The following is a 12,848-nucleotide window of genomic DNA, read 5'->3' on the forward strand; positions in this document are numbered from 1 at the left end:
AAGTCCCTCTGCTGCCTTCTTTGCATTTGTATGTTTAAAACACCTCTGAAGACAATTTTACTCATTTAGGCAAATGAAATACCCTTTCCTCCAACACCCACTCTCTGCCTCTTACCTAAAGTCACCTTAACTGGTAAATCTGATCCATCTTTTTTACTTCTATCATTTTTATTGTTATTGTTGCAGATAACTCACTGGCCACGTTATTATGCTGTGATCAGCAAATGCATCCAGGCACACACTCCTCCTCTCCTCCTTCAGGAACCTGTGCACTTAGAGCAGTAATAGCTGGTATTCACCCATCACTGCGTGTTGTTCTTCCATTTGGAAGCATTTCACACACTCCCCTGTTTATCAAGTTAGTCCTCCGGGTCTCCCACTTCTCTCTTCATCCTCCTCTGTACTCAGAGCTGTCTCTGAACTTTGTATCTTCACAACTTTCATCAGTAGGTGTCTTTTTCCTTCTACAGGTCATTAAATAAAAACACTTCCACTACTGATCCTGAGGAAGTCCAGGCTGAGACTGCCTTTCATCATCTCCCTCACTCATGTTCCTTTAGTCACTCCCTTACCTTATTTGCAATTTCATACCGCCCTACTTCTCCAGCTTGCTTAGTTTCTCATGGGAGAACATATCAACACTTCTGTCACGTCTATACAAAAGATGTTTTTTTTAAACTGCATTTCCTAATGTAGAGAAAGCAGCTACCAGAAAAAGCTATCAGGTTAACCTGAACATTTCATCTAATTTTCTAATTACCTTCTAATTATCTCTGTGAAAATCTTTCTTCAAACTCTTGAAGCAGATGATTACGCAAATGAAAAGAAGTTTTTTAGTTTTATTTCATTATTCCTATAACTTGGCGCACCAGCTACATGAGGTTTTTGACCACTTCAGACATACAGGCAGCATGTGGTACGTAGCAGGTAAATAAATCCAGATAGAAAGCCATGTTTTGCAGATGACAGCTTTCTAGGCCATATCATATTAGAAAGAAGGCCACCTGTAAGACATGACTCTAAAAATTTAACTCTCCAGGTCATTTCTTCTACTTGCAGAGCTGTCTTATATTTGTCTTTATAGGGATGACTCCGCACCAACAGCCAATCTTCCCCCGCCCCTTTCCTCCTATAAGCGCATATATACACGTGGTAAACAGGGATGAGAAACTAAACTGATTTAAGACTAATTCTGAAAAGCTTTAACCTGTTCAGATCCCCAGGAAAATTCTCATCAGAGAGTAAATTTATGTGCTGGGGGGAAAAAGGAGAGAGGCCACAACTGTTTTCCTTGGCAATCATGCTGGCTTGAGAACAACCGTAAAACTGGGTCCTATGTCTCTTTAGCACTATAGAAATTAGGTAACAGTGCTTTAGCCACAGTGATTTTGACATAAGCAAGCCAATACAAGCTTGTAAAGACCAGTGCAATCTTTTGTTTGATTAATTGATGAAACTGAAGAAAAAAAAGGTCAGATGTCAGGCAGACGAGCGCTTTCTTCTAACAATGTGCGGTGTCCAACTGACCAAAATGTGCATCTCCTTCCTCCTAAGGGTCTCGGTGCTCCACCTTACAGACCTGGAATGTCTGAATGGAGAAAAAGAAGCTGGTCTCTGTTGCCACTGTGCCATGAATAATAAACTGAAATCCCCTTCATGCCCTGCTGGCAATATGCAGTTTATGAGCCCAAGCTGGGAAGGAAAGTGGAAAGCAATTCACTGAAAAGTAAGGCTTGGATCCTGGCTATGAAATGTAATAGAATCCTTTTCCGTTCTTCTTGCTCGCCTTTTGGGGAAGAAACACGCTGTAACAATGAAGAATATAAAGCTGTCCAGGTAACTATTCCCCTTTTTGCAAGGCTGACAATGATGATGATCACAAACACCTAGAGGAATCAAGTGCTGTTTTATGTCCTAATGCTGCTTTCCAATACAGCTAGGGACTAAGACTGCAAGTTAAAACTTAACCTTACTTCAAGTCTATGCAATCCGTCCAGATGGAAAATACTTACTGAAATTATAAAGAGGACAAATATTAAGAAAAAAACCTTGCTTAGCTGCGCAGTCAGAAATGTTTCCTCCGGATTTACAACACATTTGGCAAACGGTAGGAAAAAATGAGCGCAGTTCTTGGACATTTGATATTTGGCCCTAATTGTACGTTCTCCATAAAAATCAATATAGTAAGAGTTGTTGTAAAGAGTCCACCAATTTTATGGGCCTCAATCTTTCCTACATTGATTCCTTATGTATAAATTACAACAGGGAATTTATATTTGGAACTTAAGAGAAACCAGAAGCAAAAAATTAATGGTCTGTGGCAACAGGTTAAAGTTTCCCTATTTCACTGTTCCAGAGAAGTCGTAATATTTATCTTCTTAATATCTGGCACATTGAACCATACCTATATGAATGCCTCAAACAGGGAAGCTGTGATCTACTTTTGCAATAAATACAGGTTAAGTAGATTAATTAAAGAAATACAACGGTCCAATGTAAAGTAGTAAATTCTGCTATTATTACCAAAATTATTTTAAATTACTTCATTCAAAACCAGTTACAACTATCCCAGTAAAAGCATCAGAAAATGCCATTTTCACCCTGGCTAACATCTTCCTGCCAAAAATGTAAGCAGGGGGTGGGCGGGTGGAATTTAATAAACGTGATCAAAAAACCATGCAAGTTTATCTTTTTATCTAGAGGTAGAGTCACAATTCCTATTTCTAGGAGAGATTGTTTGGAGCAGTTGCAAATTTATTTTATTCATCATCGGTTTACTAATCCAACACCAGGAAACGTGCATCATTTTTATGACCGCTGATGCAACAGGCACGTTTTGACAAGCGATGGCACTATGTATTGCAGAAAATGAGGCTTTACAGCTCTGTCCTGCAAAGAGCTGTGCTTTTGCTTGGCAATTTTTCAGCTGTTATCCCTAATCAAAAAGTCATAAAAGAGGGAAAGCTACTCATGGCATAGATAAGCAAGCATGACTTCTAACCTCCTGTGAGCCGGCAAGTGGTACAAATCCTATTCCCACCAGCAGCAGATGCACATTAATACTGTTGGACAGCATTGCTACAAAAAGAACTTGTACCAAACATGCCATTAATCCTCTATGGCCATAACAACAAACCTGCCATGTAACCTTGTAAGTCATTCATTTAAATTCAGCTTGGATTTACACAAAGTAAAACTGAGTAGTTAAAAGAAAAAAAAAAAAAAAGAAGTTAATATATAAAAAGGGAAAGAAGAACACGGGGTTAAGTTGCCCAAGCCATGTTATGATGTCAGGTCATAGCTTCACAGCAGCCACTAATGTAATAAAACACGCAAGGGCTCATTAAGGCCTTCCTCTCCTTACACTTGTCACTGATGAGAAACACCTAGACTACTAGGTCAAATACTAAATCAAGACACAAACCGTTCCAGTTTTTCAGGTCACCAAATAACAGGATGGCGATGTGACAGCAGTACTGCTTAAAGAAAAAGTGAAAGGCAAATGGGGTTTGCCTTCTCTTCTTCCTTCCAGCTACAGCATCCTACAAAGCATTCCACTAAAACAGCACAGTTTAAACAAGATCAGCTTCTCCAACAGAGCGCCGCTTACCTGGTGGAATACAGGCTCTTTCAAATTTAAGTAAACCTGCAAAGATTAAAAAGAGATAAATAATTTGCAACGGAAAACAATCATAACATTTAAATTTAATTAATTAATTAAACAATTTAAATATTGCCAACCTTGTTCTGCTAGAATAAAGACACGAGTGCCTATCCATATGCCATTAAAGTTGACTAAACATTTGAAGTTTCCTCTAGCAAAATCTGGGCGTTCTTCAACAGATTTTAACCGTGGAATTATTTAAAATTCACAGGCACAAATGGCAATATCAACAGCTGAAAGCTCCTCATTTAATAGAGTTGCAACACATACATGAACAATTAAAATGCAGAAATTACCAGACACATTCTTGATATGCGTTGCGAGATAAAAATGTACCCTGCTTTGATTTGCTATTATTGTTTTTGAAGATAGCATTTCATTTCATTTTACCAAAAGCTAGTAGTTAAGGTGTATAACATGCACCTTAGGCATAACATGCCATAGGTATAAAAAATAAACTTTAGGAGGCACAGGAAAGACGAGACTTAAAGGCAGAAGACCTCTAATGCTACTTTAATAAGAAAGTTGTTATCAATAAAAATAATGAAAGATGTTCCAACTGTGGCTGACGGCCAGTACAAAACTAATTTTGTTCATATAGGCAGCATGGTGCCTTGAGAAAGGGAACTGAGTTAGCCATGACACAGTTTAAAGTCTTCTAGTTTTTTAAACAGCTAGGTTCCTTTCTTATTCTGCCTGGTGTTTGAAAAACCAGTCAATATACAGGACTGCATCACAGCTCACTTTTTACAGCCTGTTGAGCGGGATTATTTTCATTTCTGTTGACGAGTTAAGGTGAGGCCCAGAGGGAGAAGACAGCTTGTCCAGGGTCTCATAACATGTCACAGCCGGAAGGCACTGTTTTCCTCACGCTCCTATTCTAGCAACTGCATTACTGTGTTTCTTCTTCTTCATTTATTCTGTATAGTGGTTTAGATTGAAAAATGTCAGGTGTCTCAGGCCAGCACATTATTTTACCCCCCAAAAAGCAATTTCTCCTTCTTGACTGGAAGTGGGGAGATTCAGGACTGCCTGTGTAACATTCCATCACTGGCAGGAAACTGCCAACATACGGGTGAAAATGCCAAATTAGAAAAGCTACTTACTATGCTGACTACGAAGCTGTACGTTATTAACAGGAAAAGCAGTGGATAATTGACTGTGTTCTTGTACTTGAAACATTCATACCTGGAACAGAACATAAAGGAGAGTGATAACATTCATCACTTACCATATAAAGGCTGTGTTTTTCAAGGTATATTATTATGGAATTTGTGAGAAAATTGATCTAAATGAGTCTTAGGCCCTTCAAGGAATTGTAGCTGCTCCAATAAAGATGTGTCATTTTAATATGAAAAACCCACACTTCTACCAATAAATGTTTTTCAAAAAGTCTATTGCAAAAATAATAAAAAACAATAAGCTTATGCATATAAAAAAAATAAGCCAGTCAGTGGAAAGAAACTGGTAAGCAGAAGCATTTTTGGAAGGTGCTTAAGGGGTGATAATGGATGACAAATTAGAAACAAGTTCAAAATGCAATACAGCTGTCAAAAACCATGACATCTGTGAGCTCAAGTCAGTGTGGGAAAGGGACTGCCTTACAAAACAGCGAACTCTGGAGATCTGGTAAAACGCAGGCTGCTAACAGCTTTACCACAGCCACAGCGCAGTAAATTTACTAGGTCAGGTACCGGAGGAAGTGGGAAGTAAAAACTGCTAATCGCTGCCAGTATTAATTAAAATTAGCTTCACAATCTGTGTGCTGCACTTCAGGTATAACTGTGCTGGATTTACCAGACACATCCCAAAATCACAGGGCGGTGGAGGTTGGAAGGGGCCTCTGGAGATGACTGGGGCCAACCCCAGGCAGGTTGTGACTATCTCCAGAGGAGACTTATGAGGTGGGCGACCTCTCCTGGAGCTCTGTCACCCTCACAGTTAAGTGTTTGCTCACTTTCAGCCGGAACTTCCTGTGTTTTAGCTTGTGCTCGTTGCCTCTTGGCCAAAAGAGTCTGGCCACATCCTCCTGACGCCCTCCCTTCAGATATTTATACACATTGCTGAGATCCCCTCTCAGCCTTCTCTTCTCCAGGCTGAACAGGCCCAGCTCTCACAGCCTCTCCTCACATGAGGGATGCTCCAGTCCCCTAATTATCTTTGTAGCTCTGTGCTGGGCTCTCCCCAGTACGCCCAGCTCTGTCTTGTACTGGGAAGCCCAGCAGTGGGCCCAGCACTCCAGAGAAACAAAATTTTTCTCACAGTGGGGCCTCACCAGGGCTGAGTAGAAAAGGAGGATCAACTCCCTCGGCCTGCTGTCAACACTACTCCTGATGTACCCCATTGGCTTTGTTGGCCACAAGGGCACATTAATGCCTCATGGTTAATTTGTTGTCCACCAGGACTCCAGGTCCTTCTCCACAGAGCTGCTCTCCACACCATAACTTCATCAGAAAAGAAAAAAAGTGAAGAAAACAACCAACAATATCATTTTGTGCTTCTCAAAGTCACCAAATCATCAGGGCTGGAGGAAGATGTCTGTATAGCTACGAGTCACATCTGCCGACTTTACTATTAGCTCCTAAGAAACAGACGTCATCAGGGATGAATAAAAGGAAACAAAAAATGTGTAGGAATATCTGGAAAAAATAATCAGGACAGCACATTGCAAAATGGATGGCCCAAGTAATTGCACAGCCTGAGAACCACTAGGACTGGATGATGTATGAGGGCATGTCCTGGGCAGAACCACCCCGCCACCTACCTTCAAGAAAACCATAATGATTATTAAAGGCCTCCCGAGCTAAACATGAGCTCATTCTTCAGAGCATTTTAATTACTACCAAACAAAAACATGTAAAATCTTTTTAGGGCTAGAAATACAGTAACAGACTGCAGTGCTTTTGAAGATGATAGAGTAACCACTGCACAAAATGAGCATGATTATTTTTTCAAACATTTTTTTAAAGCCTCTTCTCATCCCTTCCCCAATCGCATTCAAATCAGACAAAAAATGCAAAGGCAATTTCAAGGAGATCGGGAGCTCCGATGGAAATATTTCCACTAACAGAGGCATTATTATTCCGGTCCTGAGCTTGCACAAATCATACTAATGGATGAATCACAAACTGATGGTAATTTCCACAGATGGAGGTTCAGTCCTGTAGCATCCCATCTCCACTGCAAGCTACCAGTAATCTTCACCAAAGATGCTCCAATTTGCAACAGCTGAATATTTGATCATATGTTCAAAAGCAAAAAGACAATTATTTTCTGTCTTGAACGGGTTGTTTTTTATCATTTGGACTTTCCAAGTGACAGAACAAATTGTGTTAAATCCAGGCCTTGCAGCAACAGGCAAAAAAAAAAAAGATAACTTACTGTACCTTTACAGTCACCAAACACTACATTATTCCTGAAATTAAATGGTAGAAAACATCTTGGCATGGTATTAAGCAGTGACGCATGTTCTGAAACACTTCTCCACATGCACTCAACTCTTCAGAGAATCTTTTATTTTTTCAGATGAGTGAAAAGCAGGTTTAACCAGAAATCTGAAATTTGCATTTGGAGTCAGACTACATCATAGAACCATAGATAAAATACCAATAAATTAACATGTTGATAATTTTGTAGGCATTACTGAAGTGATTTTATTATGTCAGCTGTTTACACACCAAGTAACACTGAGCTCTGGTTGTATACAACACAACTCTTTAATGAGAGGGTTTTGTGTTGTTTTTGTTTGTTTATTTGTTTTACTGCTAAACAAACACTGGTTAAACATCTCTAAATTAGCAAAAACTAGGACTAAAGCCAGCCTGGTGCTCTAATGGCCAAGTCACCAAGCTGTGCTGCTGACAAAACTGAGATCTCATTGAAATGAACAGAAGCTTCAGTGTCAGCCTCACTATACGCTACATTGGGCTACACATATTCTATATAACCAAAAGGTAGTATTTCAAAAATATTCAGAATAAAACATTTAACATACTTACAGGCAGTAGACAAACACACAACAACTGTATATCATTGGCAGCTCATCCAACAGCTACAAAAAGCAGAGACATCAAAACATGAAAACTACTTTTAACTGACACGCTTGTGAAAGTTAATTAAGGAGAGAAGTCTTACGAAAATAGGAGTTTAAGTCATTTGGATATCCACCTTCTTGATTGTACTTTCAGTATGTGGCAGTGTCAAATCCTATTCAGCTACTGAAATTTTGCTGCTTTAATAATTTTATTACAACGAATCTTTTGAAAACTACAATTGATTAAAAAAAAAAATGCCTTTAAAGAATCATGATGTTTTCACTGTTCATACCTCTTTAAGCATTTATAATTAGTTTTTAGAAGTCAATTTGAATACGACCACACCATTTACAGCCTGCTCAATGCAGTCAGCCACATTTTCTTGCTTCTATGCAAGCTTCACACAAAGAAACTCTTTACAATATCATTTTTCCATAACGTAAAACAGAACTTTAGACCTTTTAGGAAGCACCTTGTAATGTGCTTGAATGTTTACTTCCTAATTTTGGACATTTCTTATGTGGATGAGTGAAGACCTGCTGCCTTTGATTTCTAATACATCCAGCAAATTATACCGAGCCACTTTGAATTGTTACTCCCCCCCCCATGATTGCCTCTTTTCCAAGAAAATCAAGAACCGGATGCAAAGAGATTTTGATCTTGTTCCTCCATCCCGCTGGAAGTTGTTGATGGCCATGTTTGTACAGCAACTCCCTTCCCAATACTGGTAAAGGGTACTTAACGAGGTCACAGTCATGTTTTCCTGACTAATGAGACACATTAAGAGCAACACCAGCTTACGGAAACCCTTTCAGAGAGCCAGCCTGATTCTGTCCCAGTTGGCAGCATTGGTCTAACTGCACAGGCAAAAACCTCCTTTTAGTTTTGAGCATTCATACTGGAAAAAAAAAGTGAGCTACAGAAGCAGAGAGATGAATTATTCCAAGCTTGAACTACTAGCTTTTCTTGCGTTTGGTCACAGAAACTTCAGGAAATATTTCACAATGCAGCTAAACAGATCTAATGACCAGCTGCCGCTGCAGGACAGGTCTTAATTCTTCACCCACACCCTGGCTGCTTTTCTTGAGCTAGCAGTCCCACTTGTCTGACCCACAGCGAGCCATTTCCAACAGGCGTCCCAGCACACATCTAACTTCGCAGAAAAAATAGGTTTAAATCCATGAATTTGTGCGTTATATTGTCAGGGACTGCAATAGGTAGCACAGAAAGTATCAGGAAGACAAACGGCAGATGAGGCTGTCAGGCGTGTTCGGTGGCGCTTTGCCATCAGATTAGTTCATCTGTGCTGTGCTGCCTTAAGAGAGGAAAAACAAGCAAGAGCTGAATTCAGCTTTATACTAATAATTATTACTTAGAAATTGAGCAATATTCTTACTGAGCCCGACAGGAATTAGGTGAAGGATTAATTCATGCAGCTCTTGAAGAGTCTGGGTGATTTATAGTCTCGCAAAAGAAAGAAGGCAAGAAGAATAGGAAATATAGTAAATATTTTCAAATTTGGACAGCTGTGCACACACTGCATATACTGATAGCTTCTCAGGGACCTTACATTAACAGCAAAAAGTCTTAACAAATCCTAGCTAAAATTTGCTTGCAGAAGACAATGGCTTCTGTAGCAAAAGGAATTCATCCCTCCAGAAATCCTGTCAACAGGATGTCTGAGCACAGAAGAGACATGTATAGGAGGAAATTTGGTGCGCTGATTTAGCTGGTTAAATAAGCATTTTGTATCCCTCGAGCCACAATCAAGCAATATTCCCATCAAAAGAAAATTAGAAGAAAAGAAGGTGATAAATTCAGAAAAAATATTCCCAGCAACTGCTTTCAAGAACAGAAGCTTTCACATTTCTCCTAATTAAGCTATCTGCACACCGAACATTTACAGTATTAAGACTGAAACAAATGTCAAGAATTCTCTTACAACAGCTACCAATGCTGACTTTGAATCATAACGAGACAAAGTGGATGAAGAGAGATTATTTACTGGTTGAAATATTTCCTCTGTGGTGATTCAACAGTTAGCAATCAGTGTTATGGGCCACAGATCTAGCTTGGCTGCCAAAATAATGTGTGTGCTTTCTCTATCTCACACACAGCCTTTTACTCCAGTGGGAAAAAATGATGCAAAACCTTGCTGCTCCTCTCTTCTCTGCTTCTGTCTGCCCGTAACATACGTCACGGGACCTGTGGTTGTTCTGAAGCGACACCACAACTGTGTGGTTAGCAGAATCAACTCACGTGGATTAAAAAAGCCTCTACATGCAGGGAAAAAAAAATGAAAGAAAAAGAAAAAACAGTGTTTAAGCCTGGACTATTTTAATGATCCAGAGTTCAGTGTGGCTTTGCTCACCTGCATCAGTACAAGAAAGAGGACGTGCCTAATGCTCTCCGAGATGCCCTGGGGTCTCCAGTACAGCCACTCAAGACTGGTGGGTGTGATGTGGGGTCTAATGGACCTGCGTCTTTGTGGGATGGCAGCTGGAGGCCAGGCAGAATACTCCTGTGGTCTAAAATGGCACTGAACACACCTTTCTTTAGGAAAACTGATATTATTCAAGAGAAGACTTCCTGGAGAATGCCTCAGCCCAGCTGACCGGTTCCCTAAGCTCCACTGACTATGGTAGGAACACAGATTTCTGGCACATGCTTTTCTATGAAGGCTTCTTCATTTTGAACTGAATCCCACTTCTTCCTTTCTTTGATACAAGGATGAATTTCCTTAATTTTCTGAGACCTAAAACAGGACAAGACACTGTGTCCTTTAAGAAAATGGTTAATACCAGAAACAAATTTACATGCCCAGTGATTTATTGCTGAATACCTTCTGCTTGAGAGCAGGAGAGAGAGGGAGACTCAACTACTGCTACTCAGAAGATACTGACCTCAGTATCTGTGCTACAGGTAGATCTAGATCAACACAAAATGTAAGAGAAAACAGTAAAATGAAAAAAAAGCCTAACAATAGTCTGTGCTGCTTGCTGTCAAACCACAGCTGCAGGAATTTTGAAGTAACAGCGTGACTAAGAAGCTAACTGTGATTTCCCAAAGGATAAAGTGTTGTCTGCTAAAGTAAGCAATAGATTAGAGCTCTTACTTTCGGAATACATACAAGTGCATATCCCTCTACATCTATCAGTGAAAAATACCTAATGAAATAAAACCATGCAAGTTTTCTGCTACGAGTAGGAGTCATACGGATGATATTTGAGGTAGATGAACTCCTGTTACACAGGTTTCCTCCAGTCCAGACATGGCAATGTGACTATGCAGTGAGAAACATCACGATTTACAGCTACTTAGCAGTACTCACCTGCATTTCATACTTCAGGGTCATGTGGAAGCACCAAGATCCCAATCCCACAGCTGAAAACGAACCAAAACTATGGTTATAACACAAGACTATGTAGAAAAATCTCAGGTGAATTAAATTAAATACACAAAATTTACTGGGGAAAAAAACCAAACCATCAGCATCCCACTTCAGCGACACAAACCCGATTTTCCTTGGCTGCCTACTTTATGTCACCAGTGATATACTTGGATTTTTGGGGGTATGGAGGAGGTTTCCCTGTTTTCTACAAACTGGCGTGATCTCACTTGAGAGTAGGAGTGGAGGGAACCAAGAATGAATGGAGTATTTTTATTCCGCCTCTTTTTTTTAGTACGTTAAGATTTATTTGACTCAAACCTTCTCTAATGGAAAGCATCGTTCACACACAGTAGTCCTGAAAGTCTGTGATATTTCTGCTTATTGTACAGTTTTAAAACGTACATTTTACAAGCAGCTTTTGGTCAGCGCTGGAGGCAGAACCGAACTGTTATTACAACTCAGAGAATCAGAAATTCAGTGTACACAAACAAAACACATGCAGTACGGTTTCATTTTGTGAAATGAGATCACCATTTCCAAGATTTCTTCTTGGAAACTCAACCTTCTATACGACGCATTTTATCTGAAGTACTTTCAACTCTGAATTTATCCGGAAATTAATTTATGATATGTATACTTGGCCTATAGAGACTTGTTTTTTTTTTTCAGTTAGATGAAGACAATGTGTCTTGGAAGTTAGATTTCATTATTTAGAGCAAAGCTGATAGAGTATTTAATGTATCCTTCATTACTTTGAAATGTGAACAATTAAACACTCTCATTAAGCACTAGCTCGTTTCTATTTTTGCAGGAGTAAGTACATTAACTTGATGTCTTGTCTTGCTTCAAGAAATTAGGCTTTACCTCGGACTAGTTTCAGCAAAAGCCAAGTATTTCCCACTCAGTCCTTGATGGCTGGGCAGTGCTGCTCTGTGCTCTGCTGCAAGATTATCACCTCCTTTTCCATGCACAACACCTAGGCTTCACTGATGCATAAACCGATCATGAGCCAACAAACAGTGCAGTTGGTAAAGGATTCCCCAGACAGCTGATTGACATGTCTGGAGATGTTCCTTTAGATGCTTTTAGACTAGAATTGTGATTATATGCACTCGATCAAAGCATATAATTTATAAAAAAAAAGCATATAACATACAAAAATATTTCCAAACAATAAGCAATGTTTGTTTTCACCTTCATTAAGGTTTTAATGAGAAAGTCTCCTAGCTGTATTTCTAGGTAAACACAACAGATTACAACCATTATTCACTCTGAAGAAAAAACACATTAAGATCATCATTAAAACAGCACCACCCATTACATTACCCCGGCTGTCACTGTGATTTCGGTATCTTCATGATACAAACCCTCACAATTTATAACAACTGTAATGCTCAAGTATGGACAAAATCATTGCAACTCAAAGAAACTGAAATTAATTTTAAATTAACAAAACATCTCGTTAGGTTTCTTTTGTTTCCGTTGTCACTTTTTAATGCTATTGGGGATATAAATCTCAACAAGCTGTTGCTGAACACACTCCTCCCCTTCCTGCTACATGATTAGCAGCAGTTATTTCTGGCTTGTTTTTCCTCTCCACTCTTTGTAAAAATCGAGGACGCTGCAGATATTAGTGTTTCAGGTCATTAATCCCGGGACTACAAATAATTTCTATAAATTGTTAATCAAAAAACTGCTGCGTCTGTGTCCTGATCACACCGAGTTCATTCTTCAATTATGAAAGTTTGCCATGCACTGG

The 12,848-nt window shown here is 39.4% G+C and overlaps 1 protein-coding gene across 1 annotated transcript in view; it reads right to left on the reverse strand.

Annotated features, from left to right (window-relative positions):
* The window catches only part of ACER3 (alkaline ceramidase 3), a 54,972-nt gene that overhangs the window by 17,770 nt on the left and 24,354 nt on the right, over nt 1-12,848 (reverse strand). Inside the window, exons 3-6 of the mRNA XM_083819515.1 lie at nt 11,030-11,082; nt 7,663-7,715; nt 4,771-4,852; nt 3,611-3,646 (exon numbers count right to left, since the gene is read on the reverse strand). Coding sequence (XP_083675641.1) covers nt 3,611-3,646; nt 4,771-4,852; nt 7,663-7,715; nt 11,030-11,082 — 224 coding nt within the window. The remainder of the gene's footprint in view (nt 1-3,610; nt 3,647-4,770; nt 4,853-7,662; nt 7,716-11,029; nt 11,083-12,848) is intronic.

This window comes from Anser anser (genome assembly GCF_964211835.1).
Source record: "Anser anser genome assembly, chromosome: 1".
Taxonomy (NCBI): Eukaryota; Metazoa; Chordata; class Aves; order Anseriformes; family Anatidae; genus Anser; species Anser anser.